Source organism: Centropristis striata, chromosome 5 (assembly GCF_030273125.1).
Source record: "Centropristis striata isolate RG_2023a ecotype Rhode Island chromosome 5, C.striata_1.0, whole genome shotgun sequence".
NCBI lineage: Eukaryota > Metazoa > Chordata > Actinopteri > Perciformes > Serranidae > Centropristis > Centropristis striata.
In genome coordinates this window covers 12,695,604-12,717,110 of record NC_081521.1, presented here as the reverse complement: position 1 = coordinate 12,717,110, position 21,507 = coordinate 12,695,604, and the positions used below count along the sequence as shown (strand labels likewise).

Genomic DNA, 21,507 nt, shown 5'->3' with positions numbered 1-21,507 from the left:
CCCTTCCTTCTTTCCTTTCCTTTCCTTTCCTTCCTTCCTTCCTTCCTTCTTCCCTTCCTTCCTTCTCTCCTCCCTTCCACTTCCCTTCTTCCCTTCCTTCCTTCCTTCCTTCCTTTCCTCCCTTCCTTCCTTCTTCCCTTCCTTCCTTCTCTCCTCCCTCCCACCTCCCTTCCTCCCTCCCTTCCTTCCTTCTTCCCTTCCTTCCTCCTTCCTTCCTTCCTTCTCTCCTCCCTTCCACCTCCCTTCCTCCCTTCCTTCCTTCCTTCCTTCCTTCCCTCCTTTCCTCGCCTTCTCACCTGGCACCAGGTGATACTCTCTGCTGTTGCCTAGTGACGGTGACCTCTCCCCCAGCATGTGATTGGCTGGCGTTGCTGTGTCGTAGAGGGGCGTGGCTGATAGCGGCAGGCTGAGAGGTTTGGCTCGAGGTCTGACGGAGCTGTAGACCGCCGCCGCTGACGCTCCTGCTGGGTCGTTGTCATAGTGATGGGACGGCAGCGTCCTGAGGGTTAATTATCACACGTCAGGGGTAAATAAATTTAATATATATATATATATACATTATCACTGAAGTCAATATTTAAATAAATGTAAATAAATGAATAAATATGGTTCTGAAATAAATAAAGATGTTTAACAAATAAATACTTAGGCCTACAAAATGAATAAATATGGAAATAAAATAAATAAATGTATACGAAATATGAATATGCAAATTAAATTATTGTAAAAATTATTATAAAATCTAAATGAAATGGGGACATAAATATATAAATAAGTGTAACTATAAATACATATAAATGTGTCAACATAGCTATGAAATAAATCTGGAAATAAATCGGGCTATGAATACATAATAAATGTATAAATAAGTCAATATTGTTAAATTACTTATTTAGTAAAAAATTACAAATTGCAAAGGATTAGTTTTTTTCATGAGATAATATAATATATTATATGTAATATATATATAATATAATATATAATAGTATTCATAACTCCACATGATTCATTTCAGGATGTTTTTCGTAGCCATATTTTTTATTAAATAGAAAGTGGGATATCACAGATACAGAAATACATTTCAGAAAAAAAAATAGTCACATATAAGTGGACCACGTAAACTGATCTAGAGGCTTTTGTTTACCTGCTGGATCTGGGCGTGGCTACAGCTGACGGAGGGTGGGGGTGTTTGGGCTTGTTGACCACAGCGTAAGTGTCACTCATGTTCACCTGCTGAGACAGTCTGTAAGAACATAACAGAGATGATAAGAAAGAATTTCACAAAGTCTGATTTTAACATTTCTGTTTGTGTGCAGATAAAATAAAAGAGACACAACGGATGAACGAAGAAATGTGTTTGAAATATGCACAGATGTCTACCTCAGAACTGTCCAACTGTATGTGTGATGTAGAAGTAAGTCAGAAACAGACCATTGAGACTAAGTTGTTTGCCAAACTGTTATTTGTTTGACTGTTCAGTCCATACATTTCATGAATAACTTTGTATAGTTGTTTATTTGTATGTAACAGAAAGAAAAATCGGATGTAATCTAAAAGATGTGTAAATGCATATGAACACCAATAAATACTTGGTAAAAAAAAAAGAAATATGCAAAGATGTTCAGGTTAATAAAAAAAAAAACTCCTCTGCAGATAAAATGTGTGTGTGTGTGTGTGTGTGTGTGTGTGTGTGCGTGTGTGGGTGTGTGTGTGCGCGTGTGTGTGCGTGCGTGCGTGCGTGTGTGTGTGTGTGTGTGTGTGTGAGTGAGAAGAAGTGTGATCAGAGAGCAGGAAGTTTAACCTTTGTGTAATTCTTCTCTGACAGACTATAACACTTATCAGCGAACAAAACAGCAGCAGCATGGTTTCATATTTTACATTTCTGTCGTTCTGTATTTTTTTGCAACTCTATTGATAATATTTAATGTTTATATTTTCGTGTTATTTCCTACTTTGTCCTGGACTGCTGGATTCACCAAAATACAGTTTCAAATATTTTACTACTACATGGTTTAGTTCACACATTGTTCCAGGCTTCTTTATTATTAACATAAATGATCTACTTTATAATCTCATTACAGCAGCTGAATACAAATACAAATGATTCCTTGTAAAGAGAGCTGAAAAGAAACCAGAACTTTCATTTTCTGTTGGAGAAGTAAAAAAGCCTAGCTATTCTTCCTGGAGTTCAAACATTAAATCAAATTGTCCCTTCTCCGAGATCATCAACAAAACAAAAACATCAACAACAACAACAACAACAACAACAACAACAGTCAACACAGTCCCAACACATACAATCATAGACGCTGACAAACATGTATCACAAGACATGACGCAACACTTGTACAGTACAATTAATTCCATACATAACATACAAACAGATACCAAAAAAATAAATAAAAGATAAATAAAGGAAAAGAAAAAGCGGTCTGACAGGATAGGAAGATTGTTTACACAAACACCCTTGCGCACTCGTACAGTTTAGCTGCTGCAGCTGCAACATTAAGAGAAACTGTTCAAGCAACAATGTTACCTCTCTTTGGAATCTATTAATACGATGTAAAGTGGCAAGGAGTTCACTCCAGAACGGCTCTGAACAAGAAAGATTTCTTTAACACGTTAGTATTTGCCCTGTGCAAAGTAAACATCGACTCCAATGAGTATTGATTGCAGTTAACTTAATAAACCTCTTGTATTTAAATAAAACATGTCACTGATTATGCTAGTCTCACATAAAATCTAACATTACTGTTTATTCAATATTTATGAATTCTTGTTACACACAGTTCAGTCTTCTATGACATTGGTTTATTATTGTGTAATAAGCTAATTATTACAAATTATATGGTTAATAAGATATGTAAAATACACTGATAAATCTGATTTAAACCAGTAAATTAAAAGTCAGCAGGTGTACTGATGGTTTGTGAAGAATGTTTTGGACTACAGGTACCATGATGCATTGCAGACAATATGAAACAGTCAGTTTAACACAGCTGCATATTTACATGTGAGCAGGAAGACAGCGCGCTCTCAGCTTCCTGCTGCAGACACCTGACCGCAACCGCCATGATTACACTGATTGTAACCAGAGCAGTCTGACCAGAGTGACTGATGGAAGAGGAACATGATTTTATTTATATATATATATATATATATATATAAAATCATGTTCCTCTTCCATCTATATATATATATATATATATATATATATATATATATATATATATATATATATATAAATAAAGGATATATATATATATATATATATATATATATATATATATATCCTTTATTTAACCAGGTAAAAGTCTTGTTGAGATTTAAAAAAAAAACCTCTTTTCATCCTCCATCCTATCTTGTTTCATCTCCTTGTTTCCTCTCCTATCTTGTTTCATCTCCTTGTTTTCCTCTCCTTGATTTCACTCCTTCCTTGTTTCCTTTTCTCTCTTATTTCCTCTCCTGTCTTGTTTACTCTCCTTGAATTCTCCCCTCTTCCTTGGTTCCTCTCCTATCTTTTTACCTCTCCTAGGTCTATCCCCATATTTCCTCTCCTTGATTTCACTCCTTACCTTGTTTATTTCCTCTCTTGTTTCCTCTCCTATCTTGTTTCATCCCCTTGTTTCCTCTCCTTGATTTCCCCCTCTCCCTTGTTTTCCTTTCCTTGATTCCTATCCTCTCTTGTTTCTTCTCCCATCTTGTTTCCTCTCCTTGATTTCCACTAATTTCCTTGTTTCCTCTCCTCTCTTGTTTCTTCTCCTATCTTGTTTCCTCTCCTTGATTTCTCTCCTCTCTTCTCTCCTGTTTCCTTGTCTTCCTTGGTTCCTCTCCTATCTTTTTCCCTCTTCTTGCTCTATTCCCTTGTTTCCTCTCATTGATTTCTCTCCTTTCCTTGTTTCCTCTCCTCTCTTGTTTCCTCTCCTATCTTGTTTCAACTTTCTTCTCGTGACTCACTATTTTCGTCCTTCCTCTTTCATTTCTCACCTCCTCCTCTCTTACACTATCTTCTGCTTTACACTCTTTGACGTGCACTTCTTCTTCTCCTCCTCCATATCTTCCTCCTCTCATATTCTTTTTTATCTTCTTCTCCTTTCCTCTTCCTTCCTCCTCCTTACATGTTTCCTTTCCTTCACTTTCTTCTCCCCCTCACATTTTATTTCTTTCCTCCTTCTTCCTCCTCCTCTGTCAGCTCTCCTCTGCCCTCTCACCTTTTCTCCTCTCCTTGTTTACCCTCCTATGCTTTCTTGTCTCCTTGTTTCCTCTCCTCTCTTGTTTCCTCTCCTTGTTTACCCTCATATGCTTTCTTGTTTCCTCTCCTCTCTTGGTTCCTCTCCTTGATTTCTATCCTCTCTATTTTTTCTTTTCCATCCTTGTTTCCTTTCCTCTCTTATTTATTCTCCCTATTTTTTCTGCTTCCTCTTTTATTTCTAACCTCCTCCCGCTCCTCCTATCTCTCCTCTCACTTCTTCTTCTGACCTATCCTCCTCCTCTCCATCTTCCCTTTTATCTTCTTCTCCTTTCCTCTTCCTCCCTCTGTTCTTAAACAGTTGCCTCTCCCCTTCTCATCTCCTCCTCCTCCTCCTCCTCCTCCTCTGCCCTCTCTTTGCTCCGTTTCCATGGTACCGTGGTAACATATGGGGATGGAGGGATGGAGGGTGAGAAAGTGTTAATTTAACACCTCGGGGTGAGACATCTCTATCTGTCTCTGCCCACAGACAGAGAGACATTCAGACATTGAGAGAGAGAGACAGACAGACAGACAGACAGACAGACAGACAGGTACCTGTTGGAGAGAGCAGGTGGTTTTGTGGTTTTCTTTGCAGGTTTCGGCAGCTGGTGGGAAAAAAACAGAACAGATTTTAAAAGACAGTCATAAAAATATCTTACATATCTTATGTACAGTTTTGTCGGGGGAAAAAAGAAGAAGTCCTTTTTAGGTATAAAAAAGTGAAATATTTTCTGGAAGTGACGTCAACTACAGAAATGTGAAACAGATGGAAATATTAGCATACTGTTAGTTGCAGGAAAGTAGAGACGAACGACTTCTATCTTTGATGACACAAAGGTTTGTCTTTTATTTTTACTACTGGTAAAGCAGCTCCGATCAGCACACTGGTCACCATGGTTACACAATGATGCTTTTAGGGGTCCGTGTACAACTCTATTATATATATAATATAATATTAGGGGTGCAATGACATAAGTAGACATTGTTGACGAAAATCAATGACAAAATGAGTTGTCTGAAAAATGTAATTGTCAATAATTAGTTGGTTGCGTCATGTGTTTTCAAGCTGTGCGCGGACCTGACGCTGTTTTTCAGAGCTGAATGTGTCGCGAGTGCCAAACAGTGGTGTGCTCCTGAGGAAGTGAGTATATCTCTGACATGGAGGTGAAAACATCTGCCGGCAGGAGGAGGTGTAGAAAAGGCCACAACAGTTGCTAGCCTCTTCCAGGGTGTCGTTTCAAGCCACCATATTTACACCTCTGTGACTTTTCACCTTCATTCTGAACGTCTGAGGCTACGGTCAGACTGCAGCCTGAAGTGACCCAAATCCGATTTTTTCGCCCCTATGCGACCTGCATCTGATCTTTTAATGACAGTCTGAACGACACAGATCAGATTTTTTCAAATGCGATCCAGGCCACTTGGATATGTGGTCCTAAAACCGATACATATCTGATCTTTTGACATGCGACTCCAGTCTGAACGGCCAGGTCGCATTAATCATACATAGGCTTACTGCTGGCAGCCATGTTTTCTGCTACTTCCGTAAACACTGAGCACGCTCGCTGCGTGTGACGTCGTCGTGTCCTCCAATGCGCATGCAGGACACTTTTGGTACGTTTAAAGTTCACACTGGAGATCACATACAAGTCGCATTTAATTGGAAATGTCAACGACCTTCCTTGAAATCGGATTCCACAAAAAAATCCGAATTGAGCATTAAGCCCTGCTGTCTGAACGTAGCCTAAGTGTAATGGGGGACCAAGGCTGCGTTCAGACTTCAGGCGAATGTGATTCAAATCAGATTCCTACTCAAATCTGATTTTTAGGGCTGACTGACCACACTGTTTTTAGCAAGTGTCCAAATCGGATATGGCTCTGTTCAGACTGGGCCAAATTATTGACTGATCTGACAGGTTGCTATAGTAACGCCGTCAGAGCGCCTAACGTCATATAATTGCAACAGCGACAACAACAAACATGATGGAGGCAGGTCACCTCAGTATATTGGCCTTATCACTGTCCAGTAGAGGTGCAGAACATCTCAGACGCACCAGGGGAGAAACCGGGCGGATGGACGCCCCGTCGGGCCGCATGAGTCACGCCGCGTAGAGTGACGTCACGGACAGTCAAAACCGAGTGTTTGGAGCGGTTCAGACTGATGCGATCTGAAACTACCTCCTGAAGGTGGTTTCGATCCGGTCTGCAATAATCGGATTTCATGTGATTTGTGACTGTTGTGATTTGAGACTTCAGAAGAGCCATCCAGTTCCAATCTGGATGGGCTAAAAATCTGATTTTGGCTGGCAGTCTGAACAAGACCCAAGTGATCAGAGCTGGCAAGACAGAAAATATATCAGCTGTGTTATTTTTGCGACCAACACCCGGTAATAAGAAAGGAAGTGGAACATGCCTGTTGTGACTTATTTTCTAAATATAATCACAGTTCTTCAGGGTTGTGGCTTTGAGACACACTTGACCCTTCGATTGACAAAATAAAAGCCTGAGCTCGTCCGTCAGCGTTGATGTATTTATTTTACAATTAACAAAAGAAAAACATGATTGATCAAGATAAGCTTTTCCAGCAAAATATAAACCAAAAGGCTGTCACTGAGCGGTCAAAAACTGTACTGCTTCCTGTTCACCTGTTCACCTGTGGCTCCTCTCCTAAATACACACAGAACTACGGCATCCCCAGTACGTCAAAAGCAAAATGTTTTTACAAAATAAAAAACAGATAAAATGAACAAGTAACTCATATAACCAAGCCAAATTCATCTTGCATATTAAACAATAAATCAAACACAATATCAAAACAAAAAATGGCTCTAACAACAACTCCAACTTGAGTCTGACAGTAATGGAATCATTTAATCATTCAGCCATTCAGCTTATCCGCACATAACACAACAGGTTATTATAGTTAACGAAAATTAACAAAAAATAACGGAAACTAGAATTGAAAAAACATTTTTGTTAACTGAAATAAAAACAAAAACAAGAGTTTTTGAAAAAACGATAACTAACTGAAACTGTATTTTGTGGTTACAAAACTAACTAAAATTATAGTGAAAATGTCCTTTGTTTTTCGTGTTTGTCAACTTTTTTCATACGTAAATTCATATGTTTTTGGTTGATATGAAATCTATTTCATCTATCTGGTTTTATGACTTAATAAACTTATTGGGGCTGAGATGGATTAGACAAAGGAAATAAAGGAAACATTTATTGTGACTTTTTTGAATCTGGAACCCAACAAACACCTCACTACAAATAAACTAAAACTAACACTAAAACTAATAAAAACTAAACTAAAACTAAGCATTTTCTAAAAAATAAAAATAAAAACTAGCAAACTCACTCTAAAAACTAACTAAAACTAACTGAATTTGAAAACAAAATTAAAACTAAAACTAATGAAAAATCCAAAACTATTATAACCTTGCCCTGGACAAGGCTCACAGGGCTGCCACACAAAGACAGACAATCTTGTTCTCATTCACTCCTATGGGCAATTTAGAGTCACTGATTAAACCTAACTGCATGTTTTTGGACTGTTTGAGGAAGTTGGAGAAAAAAACCATGCTGGGAGAAACCGCAGGGTGGAGTCGGTTAGCAGTCTTGCTGTGAGGCAAGAGTGCTAACCAGCATGTAGCCCCAGCTTAATAATAGCAATAATAATAATAATAACAATAATAATAATAATAATAAAAACAGACAAAATGATCACAGAGACACTTGAAATGACTAAAAGAAGATGAAAAGCAAAGTTACATGTTGAAAAACAACTAAAAAGAGAGCAAAACAACTCCAAAATGACCCTCATTAGGTGCAAAAGGACTGAAAGTAAAATGACCACATAGAAATATAATATTTTTTTGACAGAAAATTTAACTTTTTTAAATTGTTGTTATTATAAGACATTTAATTTTCCTGTAAACATTGTTAATAATGGAAATGATGTCGAGGTTTGGTGTCGCTTTGGGCTCCATTTATAATTATTTTCACAAAACCAAACAATCAATGGATTAATGGAGAAAATAATAATCGGAAAATAATCCACAATAAAGATAATCATTAATTAATAAATGAGCTCCAACAGTAAAATCATGCTTACTAATGTAATGATACTAATGATAACACTTTACATTTACTCATAATTTTTTCGTACTTTTACTGAAAGAATATTAACTAAATGTATTTTTACTGCAGTAACAGACCTGAACACTTCCTCCAACACTTGATCCAAGTAGAAATATATTTCTAAATATCAGCGTTTCCGTGTTTGATTGAGTAGCATGTAATTATGTCTGTTTAACCTCCAGATCACTCAATATCAGAAATAAAGAGACTGACTGTCAACACACATCAGAGTCCGACACATAAATAAGAACATTAAACGTTCCGTCAAACTGAGCTTCATAAAACTGATTCAATCCAGAAGAAAACTGTATGTTTATATGTAAAGTCTGCAGGTTAACGTGATGTGTTTAAGGTTATAATTTGTGACCTACCTGTCAGCATGAGTCCTCTACGTTGGTTCTATGTTAGTTTTAGTGTAATGTTCCAGTTAAATGTTTGACTCTGTGTGAGTGTCAAACGGTCTTCAGTGAATTTACATACAGGAAGTGAGATTTACGGACTGCTTCCTCTTTCTGCAGCTGCTCTGAAGCTACTTCCTACAGCACGTTTCATCACATCATCTCTTATGGAGTAAGATAGCGCTCATAAAGATGTGTATATGATTCCAACCATTCATATGGTATTCATATCCACTGATTCATTGCCCGTTGGCTTTGTTGTAAACAAATACACAGAAAAAAAATCCTAACCCAAACTATTTCTTAGACTCACGTAGGCCTATATGAAAGCATAATTTTGTGTACAACTACACTGTAACAGATTGCTGGAAGAAAACAGCCAAATTGTGACAGTAACATACCGTTTTCCATTAAAAAGGTATTATACTGTAGAAAACAATGCATTCTGGGCAATATTTGTAGGTAGCTTGCCGTTTCCCATAAAATATATGATATTTTAATGGCTGTATTTTACTTAACTAACTCATTCAGTATGGTATATTAAAATTACTGAGGTTACAGTGAAGACAGCGCTTAATTCATAGTAATTGCACCGCAAAAAAGCCAACTTGTATTTTTTGGCCTAAAACAGTGATTTAAGTTGGTAAAACTTGGAAATATAAATTACTGACATTTAGGGCAATAATGTAAGTTAGCACAACAAAGGAAGCCAGTTGTCTGCTCAAAAACAAGTTGGTGAGTTGTTGTTACTTATATCTTTACATTGGGGTTCACAACAAGGGACAATAGTTCTGCTAACTCTTATTTCTTTGTTGTGAAATGCGGGAAAGCGGTGAAATTCGGTCATTAGCCAAAGCTAGCGGCTAATTAATGCTAGCTGCTTACTGATGCTAGCAGCTAACTGATGCTAGCGGCTAACTGATGCTAGCGGTGCTGCTTGTTACAGCTACAAGAGTAGCCATCAGCGTATCAATGCTAACTCAAAATTGTGGTCGCAACATTAGCTGACATCGGCGTTACAATCGTGCCAATTCAGCACATTGCAGAAGTTAGCAGAAGTAAAGATTGAAAGTTATTACAATGTTAAATTATAAGTTAGTACAACTTACAGTTGAGTTGACAAAAATCTGAATTCAGAGTTGAGCAAATTCAAAAACAAAACTGAAAATATTTTTGTTTAATTGTCCAACTTAAAATTTAAATTAATTAAATTAAATTTAAATTAAAAGTTTGTTGCCTTAAAATTTTGAGTTCACCCAACTTTTCTTTTTTTGCAGTGTGGCTTTCAGACAGAAATATGCTCTATTTACAAAAAATGACTGGATTGTATACTGCAACAATATTGCAACTAGCTTCAGCACTATACTGTGTTTTACTGTGAAAATCAATGAAATGCAGGATTTTACTGTAATCCAGTATGTGGTTGTCACAGTAACATACTGTAAAGCTCTAGCTTGAGGTTGCTATGACGACTGTCACAGAGGAGCGCGTTTCTGGGTCCTGTCCTGATTGACGCGCCAAAACAACAGCAGGGCATTGTGGGATTTGTAGTATTAGCGGTAAATGTGCCGTATAATACCGGCAGGTCAGCTTTTATAGTACAATAATAATATAATAATTTGGTATTGCCTCGCGGGCCCCTGCTGTAAAGTAAATAACAGTAGAGGAACTGTAAAATGAACAGTAGAATACTGGAAACCCTGCTGCCAGTATTTTACTGTTAATTTACAAGACAATTGTTTACAGTGATTTTATTGACATTACGAATACGAATGGTTGGAATCATGCACACATCTTTATGACAGCTATCTTACTCTATAGTCTCTCTCCACAGTGAATCTAGACTGAGTGTGTTTTACCTGAGACAGGTTACAGTAGTGCCGGCCGTCAGCTGACTGCAGGGCTCGCTCAAACATGCAGGCGGCCGCCGTGAAGATGAACTGATACTGCTCCTGCAGGAGGACAGAGTCTGTTTATTATCCAACATCAGGGACAGGAGTATGTCATCTTCTGTTTCACCATCTGTGAAATCACATGATGAGGCGGCTGGTTTCACTCTGTCACTTCACTGAGGAGTCACTGGTGTGGTCTCAGATATGAGAGGTGGAAGCAGTGTGTTGGGCCACAGTGTGGAGACATGACCACCAACTCACTCACACACCTGGCTTACATACTTTTTAGATACTTCTTTTGAACTTTGTTCACTTTTAACCCTTATGTATTATATTAGTTTCTCCCCCGTACTGGTCTGGTTGAACTGCTTATTAAAACAAAATCATCAATCAAACATAATCATCACCAAATCTGCATGTGTGTGTGTGTGTGTGCGTGTGTTCTTGTACTTCCTACACAGTGAGGCCTCTTCATCTGTTGACTGGTCAGTCTCATAAAGGAATAAATTGTCTACTCATTGTGGCCACAGAGTAAATTGAGAGCAAGGCACAAATAGAGGTTTATTTAGGGTGTCTGTGAGAAGATATGACACACTGTTTATTCTGTAATGTGTGGTCCCTGTGGGGGTGGGCACACAAGCGTGAGAAAGAGACAGGTTCCCATACGTGTGTGTGTGTGTGTGTGTGTGTGTGTGTGTGTGTGTGTTCTTGTACTGCCTTTTTTGAAATTTCAGACTTTGTTTTAAGGGAAAACGAAACGAAATAAAGAAAACTAATTTCTTTCTTTTAACTGAAATAAAAATAAAAATAAAAATGAGAGTTTAAACAAAGATAATTAACTGAAACTGTATTGTGTGGTTACAAAACGAACTAAAACTAACCAAATTATAGTGAAAATGTCCGTGGTTTTTCGCCTTTGCAAGCTTCTCCTACAGCCATCAGGCTGTCTCATTCTAACAGAGATAACAGGCTAACTGAATTTCCCCTCGAGGATAAATAAAGTTATTTTGAATTTGAATTGAATTGTATCAATTACATTGAAATTAAACAAACAAAATATAATGAATAATACATGTTTTAGTTATAATTGCCCCCAGCCCATGACACAAGTGGTTTGAGGTTCAAGACCAGCAAAGACTTGGAACCGCTGTGGAACCAGTTTTCCTGGCTGAGAGCCGGATGTTTGGCAATCAAAAAGCAAAGAACTGGTTCAAGATTAGGCACCGGCTCAGAACCAGTCCTGGTTCTGCCTTGGAGGAATCGGGGCATAAGTTGCAGCAGGCCAGGGTTTGAACCCGGCCTAGGGCCTTTTACTTTGTGTTACTTTTGATTATAGCATGAAAATGCCTAGCCTGGGTATACCCAGACTGCCTTGCGCGTTCGATTTCATTTCGAACTGCGAAAGGGTCTGGAAACCAGAGAGGTTTCTTAGCCCTGTTTTAGGGATCCAATCACAGAGCGGGGAGGGACGGAAGCTTGTAGTTTTCTTATGGATCCAACATGGCTGCAGCAGACGCGAAACTCTCTTTAGCTGTAGACAGTGTTTTTAATAGTTTAGAACGAAAGCTGAAAGGCGAAAGGTCTCTCGGCGGCTCCGCTGTCCCCCGGCTCGTAGCGAGATCACCGGCGTTACAGTAGCAGGGCTAAAAGCGGCAGCGTTACGGCGTTAGCGGGGCTATTAGCTATTAGCCCCGCTATTGTAACGCCGGTGATCTCGCTACGAGCCGGGGGACAGCGGAGCTGCCGAGAGACCCGCAGCAGCTTGATTATTGCCCATAAAATCAGTGGATGTGTGTGGCTGAATGACATGAGGGGGAATAAATCGTGAAAATAAATAATCTTGCAGAAAGCGAGAACTGGAGAAGCAAAGCAGCAAGCAACACTCTCTCACAGACACACACACACACACACACAACAAACATCCATTTCTGTCGCTCTACATACGTCATCTGGTATAACTGATCTGATTGGCTAAGAGCTACCTACAGACGCTTTTGATAGACATTCTAAGCGCCCAAAAAACGGCTCCGGAGGATCGTAAACCACACCTCCTCTACGGAGAAATGAACCGTTGGTTCCCAGACTAGATCTCATTTGAGATTAGTCTGGTGTTAGCCAGGCTAAAAAAAAGACACAAAATATCTTTAAAAAACAACAAAAAGTTAGGACGGTAAAATTAGGCAAAAAAACATTCTTAGGCTTAAAACACAAATTTCAGCATGTTGCTGTCATATAACAGGCCCTGTGGGACCCATTATACAGTTGCTGCTTTCAACACGTTAACAGTATAAAACGGTTTGATTTAGACAACATAACTGCTTCCTTAAGGTTGGGGGAAAGAGAGCATGGTAAGGCTTAACTCTCTTGAGTTTTGGTATTGTAATATTTTTTACAGCACAACCTCACCTATATGACATGATAATTATTAACTGGATCAACATTTTTACCACAAAAAAACATGAGAAAAAAAACATTAAATCTGATTCTGAATTTTTTTTTTTTTAAAACGCTCGATGAAGAATTTTAAATGTTTGTTACAAATATAACATATAACGAAATATAACATATAATGAAGGAAACATGTAGTTCCTCTATTTTTTATACTAAGTATATTTGATCTTATCTCTGGTTTTATTTGGTCAAACAAACAAAAACTGGCATGGAGTTTACACCAGTACTTTAGAGCAGGGGTCTCACGCTCAAATTACCTGGGGGCCGCTGAGGCAGTATCAAAATGACACAAAAAAGACACAAAATGACAGAAAAGACACAGAATTACCAAAAAAGACACAAAATGATTTTAAAAAGACACAAAATGACCCAAAAAAGACACAAAATTATTTAAAAAGACGCACAATTATTAAAAGAAGACACAAAATGATTAAAAAAAGACACAAAATTACCCCAAAAAGACACAAAATTACCAAAAAAATTACACAGAATTACCAAAAAAGACACACCATTATTTAAAAAAAGTCACAAAATTACCCCAAAAAGACACAACATTACCAAAAAAGACACACCATTATTTAAAAAAAAGTCACAAAATTATTTTAAAAAAGATGGAAAATTACCAAAAAAAGACACAAAATTCCCCCAAAAAAGTAATTAAAGGGACCTTCCACACAACACGGTAAAGTGCCATTCATATAAAACTCACATTAAACTTTCATATCAAGGTGGGGGCCACAAGATATCGTCACGAGGGCCACAATTGGCCCGCGGGCCGCGAGTTTGAGACCCATGCTTTAGAGTGAAGCTGACAGCAGGGCTCCACGATGCTACGTTTTTACATCATGATGTCATGAAGAAGTCATGTGACTTGATCCAGAGGGTTAAAAAACTTGCATGCATAACTTCCAACAACAGGACATGAACACCGTCGTCCTGGTTATAAAACAGCAGGATCTAATCCATTCTTAGTCACCAAAACTCAACCAGAGGTGAGGGTCTTGCTTAGTATTACTATTGCTCATTGCTTCGTAACTAAACAAAAATTTATGGGATTGCTACAAGTTTCCAGTGCATTAGTTTCCCCAGTAACCAGCAGCAGATGAGAGCTGCTGTAAGAGCACCTACTTTAGTCTGGACTAATGAGGGTCTCTGTCTCCGGAGCTCCAGGACGATCTGCTTGATGCTGAAGTCTGAAGTGTTGATCTGCTGCATGGGTGAGACAGGAAACAGCATGTTGAACCACCACCTCACACAGATATTAATAGACTGTTTTTGAAACTGAATTTTTACCTGAGAAGAATCTGAGTGTTAAAGATTTTTCGGAAACTTTATGATTAAAGGAATATGTATTTGAACCCAAATTTAGGACTTGAACTGCAGATGCTACAGCTCTTTGTTGTCTTTTACCTACCTAGCCTGTCTTTTTGGTTATAATTATTTATTTATTGGTTGATTTATTGACTTTTTAAAATTTGAGACTACTTAATTCCTTATTGTATGTTATGCAGTTGTTTTTTTCAGTTTTGTTTTTTTGATGATGCAAATTTCACTCATCAATGAACAAATGACAGTGAGAATAAACAAAGAAGCAGAAATAAAATAACAGAAATACTCAGAACATCAAAACACACAACAAAACATATCTCTGGTAAAATGAAGTTTTATTTCTCACTCGATACTTTAGCTGCACAAACAACGACATGTTTTCATGTCATGTGATGTGTGATCATGTGTTACCTTGGTAACCAGCAGGTCATGGATGTAATCGAGAGCACAGATGACTCCTGTCCTCCCACAGCCCGCGCTGAGACACACACACACACACACACACACACACACACACACACACACACACACACACACACACACACACACACAGGAACAGATGCGTGCATGTTAACAGTGCCATCGTTAGCAGGTGTTACCTGCTGCATATTCACAGCCTCCTGCTGTGTGTGGGAGTGTGTGTGAGTCTATAAGTGTGTGTGTGTATGTGTGTGTGTGTGTGTGTGATAAGCTGCCATATGTGTGACATGGCCTGTTGAATGTTAATGACCATCTGACCTGCGATCTGTGCTGCTGGCAAAAACAAGCTGCAGTAATGACGTGAAATTAACAGCCGTTTAGATGTGTGTGTGTGTGTGTGTGTGTGTGTGTGTGTGTGTGTGTGAGTGTGTGTGTACCTGCAGTGTATCAGCAGAGGCGAGGTGTGTGTTCCCTGACTGTTCCTGGCTCCCTCCAGCAGGTCCAGGACTCCTGCAGCCTGGTACGGAACGTCATGATCCGGCCACGACAAGAACTGATACTGAACCACTGAACGGCTCTCCTGCAGGAGCAGGAGGAGGTGAAGAAGGAGAGAGGGGAAAGAGAAGAGGAGGTCAAGGTGGAGGAAGAGGAGGAGGTGACAAAGGAGGAAGAGGAGATGGAGAAGGAAGAGGAGAAGGAAGTGGAGGAAGAAGAGGAGGAGGAATAGGTGAAGAAGGGGGAGGAGGAGGAGGTGAAGAAGGAGAGAGGGGAAAGAGAAGAGGAGGTCAAGGTGGAGGAAGAGGAGGAGGTGAAAAGGGAGGAAGAAGAGATGAAGAAGGAAGAGGAGGAGGAGGAGGAGGAGGAGGGGAAAGAGAAGAGGAGGTCAAGGTGGAGGAAGAGGAGGAGGTGAAAAAGAAGGAAGATGAGATGAAGAAGGAAGAGAAGGAGGAAGTGGAGGAAGAGGAAATAAGTGAAGAAGGGGGAGGCAGAGGAGGTGAAGAAGGAGAGAGGGGAAAGAGAAGAGGAGGTGGAGGAAGGTGGAGGAAGAGATAGAGGTGAAAAAGGAGGAAGAGGAGTTGGAGAAGGAAGAGGAGGAGGAAATGGAGGAAGAAGAGGAGGTGAAGAAGGAGGACATGGATGAAGGGGAGGAAGAGAATGTTCACACATGTAACAGTTTTCTACAACACACACACACACACACACACACACACACAAACACACACACACACACACACACACACACACACACACACACACACTGATATCTATCTCCCTGTCAGCTCGTCTCTGTTTCTCTGTGTGTGATACTTCAGTGTCACCAGGAGCAGCGTTGTGTGGAGTCAACCTGTGTGAGTGTGTAGTTGTGCAGTGTGGAAGTTAATGTTTGTGAGCCCAACCCTGTTCTCTTACCCTAACCTTAGTCAAGTGGTTTTATTGTTGAAAGCTAATTTTGAACACTGACATTTATTTTGAAAAGCCACTTTGCATGTAAGTCACGAAATTGACACACTGTCCCTGACCTGTCCAACTGACACAAAGGGACAAAACGTTGGTCTGTGATGAGTTGGGAAAAGTTAAGGAATGTGATCAGGGTTTGAGTTAAAATAGCTAATTCTATTTATAACTACTGGTAACGTATAAACAATGTAAAGATGATTATTTACAGGTTAAAATAATATAACACTGTTGCCTTTGACTCTCACAGATAAGTCCTGTGTTTGATTCAGATGTCTCTTTCTGATGGGGAACTGAAGCCATTATAGGCCTGTTTCTACTGAGTATTTCTTGGAAAGCGGCTGAGTGTTTTGGCTCCGCCCACTAGTTAGTTCCCCTCGGCCTCTGTTCCCATACATGTACTTTTCTAATGTGACAACAGACCGACGCAGTAAGCAGTGTTGCCAACTTAGCGAATTGTCGCTATATTTAGCAACTATTCAGACCCATCTAGAGACTCTTTTTCAGAAATGTGACTAGCGACAAATCTAGTTCCTTTTTCTGGTGTAATTGGAGATTTTGGAGACTCCTTCCTACTCTTCTTAACAATTTGAAGGCACCATCCCAAAGCACTCACAAGCGGCCCAGTCCTCCCGCATCGATCTTTCCCAGCTGCCCAGTCAGCAGAGCAGATGTTAACCCCTCAACATTTACATTTAGTCATTTAGCAGACGCTTTCATCCAAAGTGACTTACAGGAAGAAAACAAAGCAAACAATCAAGGTATAGTGCAGTAAGAGCTATTAGTGCATCAATAAGTGCTAGTGACAATTCTTTTAAGGAGAAGAATTATCGTGTGGTGCTAGGAAAGAACCACCAGTCTGCAAATTTATCATGCATGTGTGAAATCGCCGCTCATCCATTATCCTTAACCGCTTATAATAAGCCTACAAAAGCGGACTCTTCCAGTGGCGGACTCAGACTGTTTGAAGGGCAGGGGCGAAAAAATAAAAAGGGCACATTCTGCACAACATGGGGCCCCACCAGCACGCCAAATTATGATGCATCATGTATGATGAAATATTAGCATTAAGTTAAAAGGAGATCCAGATCAAAGTAATTAATGATATGGTACTGACAGTTCAAAGTATCGAACTAAACCATCTAGGGGGGTCCTGGGGCATGGCACCCCGGGAGAAAATGTGTACATTTTAAAGTAAAATGCATCTATTTTGTGCACTTTGAGAGCTAAATGAGAGCAAACATCTCACACAACATTATTCACAGTTCGGTGATACCGTATTATAGAATCTCTAGAGGGCACATCATCATAATTTATTGTATAAAGGGGAACCGTAGAGCGCTTTTTCAACCACGGAGGCACCAAACAGGAAAAAGGGCACTAGAAGGGCTCTCATTAAGGCACGTTATCAAATTTTCTTGCACTAGAGGGATCATCATCATAATGTTTTGTATGAAGGGGCACCCCAGAGGGCACCCAATCATTTTTTGCACGTGTAAATGGCAGCCAATAAGGCACTTCCTCTCGTTTTCACCACTCTAGAGGCACTTTAGCGCGCTTTTTCAATCACGGAGGCATGAAGGGGGGCGGTCGCCCCTCCTGCCCCCCCTCTGAGTCCGCCGCTGGCTCACCTGAGCCGCTAACCCATGGAGTTGGGCGGATCTCAGGTGGATCCTGATCCTCAGGAAAGTACCTCATGGAAACGCACCTTCTGTCTGCACTGTTCAAAGTTACCAGACTGCATTAACAAAAACAACAATTTTACTTTGGTCAGTGTGGATCAGAGTGACAACTTTGTAACATCTCTCTCTCTGTCTTCTCTCTGGACTTCATAACTCTCCTGTTAACTAACAGTGGGTGTTTACGATCAAGACGGACCAATAGAGACGAGTCTTTCATCAGATTCAACAGCAAACAAAACTTTTGGATCTGTAAACAAGTGTTTTTGATCTGCAATTTTTTTTAAATCACAAATGTCCCATTTCCATTGTTTTTTTGGGTTTATTTTAATCAAATCTGTTTTTTTTAATTCTTTTGCATAATAAACACACAAAACACACATTGCACAGGAGCCAGGGAAGTGCAGTGTGAAGTTGTTCGTATGATCGGTTTGTGTGAAAGCTTTGAGCAACAACAGCACAGACCCAACTTTCAGCCTGTTTTGAAACGGGCTCTGAAACGTGATGTAATATTCAACTGTTACCTGCTGGTATGAGACAGTCAGAGCTCTGATCACCACGTCTTCATTGGGACTTGTCTCCCCCTGCTGGAGATACACAGGGACAACATGTTTACATCCATCAGGTAGGACAGGGGTCGGCAACCTTTATTGACTAAAGAGCCACTGTTGGCCAAAACAGAGAAAAAATGTTGAAATGGAGCCGCAAACCTAATTTTAGCCCTTACAAAGACGATAAAACAGCCTTCAAAGTCTAAATTAGCCTACCGGCACTGCTAATAGGTCATAATGAGCAATTACTGATATGATTTTATCAGGAAGCAGCGAGGACCCAAGTGTAAATGAAAGTCTGGACAGAAATATACAAGAAATATCTCACAAGATTTGGAATCGACTTGAAGTTGGCAAAATTCTGAGGTTAAGAAGCCAGGCCTTAGACTTTTGTAAGCTATGATGCACATATAAGTTGACTAAAAACTAAAAAAAAAATGTTTTAATGTCATATATAAGCTGCAATTTTTTCCAATCAAAGAACACAAATGACTTTGAGTCAACAGGGCCTACACCAATGTTAAACAAAAAATAAATAAATGTTTCATTTATCGTATAAATGTTTTGGTCAAAGCCACAGGGAGCCACTGTAGATCGCCTAAAGAGCCACATGTGGCTATCAGGTTTATTTGGTGACCCTTTTGAGGTTGTGTGTGTGTGTGTGTGTGTGTGTGTGTGTTCTCACGTGGTAGACAGTAAAGGGTCCATAAGCAGCAGACTGATGAACTGGAGCCCAGTAACACTCACACTTTTTCTGCAGAGCACAACACACGAGCACACATTAATAATGAATAAATACAAATTTAGCTTGTTTATCTGCAATATGAAGAGAATGTAAAAATAGAGATTAAACATACATTTTCCTTTTTCATCATTTCTGCTATAAACTAAGCCAGCCAGGAGTTGGTAATAAAAAATAAAAATAAAAAAACATCAAAGATTAAAATTAAATGTTAAATAATGGTGTTTTTGTTGATTAAAAACTTTAAAAAACTTTATGGCAAGTCACTGTGATTAGATACGTTTTTCACACAAAAATCTGATAAATAAAAAGTTTATATTATCATATTAATAAAGTCAGCTAAGAGCTTCTTTATATAGTCATAATATTAAATAAAACTATTACAAAAGAAGAGAAAAGTTGAATGTAATAGTTTCAACAATGTTAATATGTAATATTTTATTCTGAGACTGTGAATCAACAAAAAACAATATTATCATTATTATTATTATTATTATTGTACAACTGCTGTTCACATGGAACCCTTCTCCACTTCGGCCTTCATAGTTCTCTCTAATAATAATAATAATAATAATAATAATAATAATAAAAATAATAACATGAATATGATCATTTTTACCTTTCCCATCTCTATTTCTCTGCAGGCCATGACTATCACCTGAAACACACAAACACACAGTGTCTCACTCATCTGCTGATAAAAACATTAATTAGAGTTCTGTCTCACTAATTAAAAATCTTTTAAATTGTTTAAAAAATAAAAGATTTATTCAATTCTAGTAGATGTGCAGGTTGCAGTGACCCAGACTAATTCCTGGACATAAACGGCTCATGTTGTGTGTGTTGGACCTTGACGTCGTACTGCCAGATCATCCTCCAGAAGTCAGTCAGAGTGGAGCTGAGGGGACCCTGGGAGGCGATGTAGCGCCTGTCTGCTGACGCCCCCTGCAGGACAAACACCCACATTACAACAACAACAGCAGCACAGACAGCTGAGAGGAAGCAGGAATTATTTATACCACACAAACAACTGCAGACATGACGAAATAAACTGTAAGGGAATGTGTGTTTTAGTTTTTCTCTTCACAGTGGACACTACTAACAGCACTGACGTTCACTTTTTAACAGACATTTCAGATGAACTTTTTGTGTTGAAATTGAGTTCTGCATGTTTTATATTATTGTTTTGTTTTATGCAACCTTGATTCTTAACCCTTTAAAGAACTATATTTGGTAACTTCAGTGGATATCTTAATGAGGTCCCCATGTCTCTCTGTTTGGTCGAAGAACCACATGGATTTCTTCCAGCTAAGCTACAGACAGTGACACCATGACATCTGACCAATCAGTATGATAATAATTAATAGGGCCGGGATTCGATTAAAAAAATTAATCTAATTAATTAGAGGCTTTGTAATTAATTAATCGGAATTAATCGCATTTTAATCGCATATAAATATTTAACCTGAGAACAGTGAGAAGTAATTTTTTTCATATGGCTGCTATATGTTTAGCATTGAGGTAATATTTCGAGAAAAATGTTGCAAATTTACTAGATTAAAGTGGCAAATCTACAAGAAAAAAATTTGATTTAAGAGGTTTAAAGTGGCAAATCTGAACAAAAAAAAGTCGCAGATTTACGAGAAAAAAGTGGGGGAAAAAAGCAACTTTTTTCTCGCAGATTCCACTTTAACCTCTTAAACTTTTTTCTCTAAATATTACCCCCCTCCCCCGGGTCTGTATGTGTTTTTTTTTTTACACATTTTGGCTGTATGTAATATCCTCCAATATACTCTAGGGTTGAAATTTTGAATTTATGCAAGTATTTCAAGGAGTGCCCTATTAAGGGTTAAAAAAAATGTGACTAAGTAAAAAATAATAAGAACAGATTTTTATTTTTATTTTTTACATATTATACCTTTTAGAATATATATTGACAATAAAACTTTATCTGCTTCACTATTAGATATACTGTCTTTGTGCGGCTTTCAGTTGAATATATTTCAAAAAGGGTTGTTCAAATCATTGCATCAGGGTTATTATAGACGAGTCGAGGATGGATACGATGATGAAGGAGAGAAACACACTTACCATGATTAGACTGGCGTTGATGTAATCTGAGTCAGAGTCTGAGGTCAGGAGAGACAACACCACCCGAGACTGGTCATCTACACACACACACACACACACACACACACACACACACACACACACCT

The 21,507-nt window shown here is 38.8% G+C and overlaps 1 protein-coding gene across 2 annotated transcripts in view; it reads right to left on the bottom strand.

Moving 5' to 3' along the window:
• The window catches only part of ptpn18 (protein tyrosine phosphatase non-receptor type 18), a 40,045-nt gene that overhangs the window by 3,226 nt on the left and 15,312 nt on the right, over window positions 1-21,507 (bottom strand). The window contains exons 3-14 of one of the 2 annotated variants that reach the window (XM_059332316.1): window positions 21,383-21,459; window positions 20,141-20,236; window positions 19,911-19,949; window positions 19,235-19,303; window positions 18,523-18,585; window positions 15,302-15,444; window positions 14,856-14,922; window positions 14,244-14,324; window positions 10,632-10,724; window positions 4,787-4,836; window positions 1,145-1,243; window positions 297-499 (exon numbers count right to left, since the gene is read on the bottom strand). In XM_059332316.1, the coding sequence (XP_059188299.1) occupies window positions 297-499; window positions 1,145-1,243; window positions 4,787-4,836; window positions 10,632-10,724; window positions 14,244-14,324; window positions 14,856-14,922; window positions 15,302-15,444; window positions 18,523-18,585; window positions 19,235-19,303; window positions 19,911-19,949; window positions 20,141-20,236; window positions 21,383-21,459 (1,080 nt within the window). The remainder of the gene's footprint in view (window positions 1-296; window positions 500-1,144; window positions 1,244-4,786; window positions 4,837-10,631; window positions 10,725-14,243; window positions 14,325-14,855; window positions 14,923-15,301; window positions 15,445-18,522; window positions 18,586-19,234; window positions 19,304-19,910; window positions 19,950-20,140; window positions 20,237-21,382; window positions 21,460-21,507) is intronic. The other variant, XM_059332317.1, reaches the window with a different exon arrangement.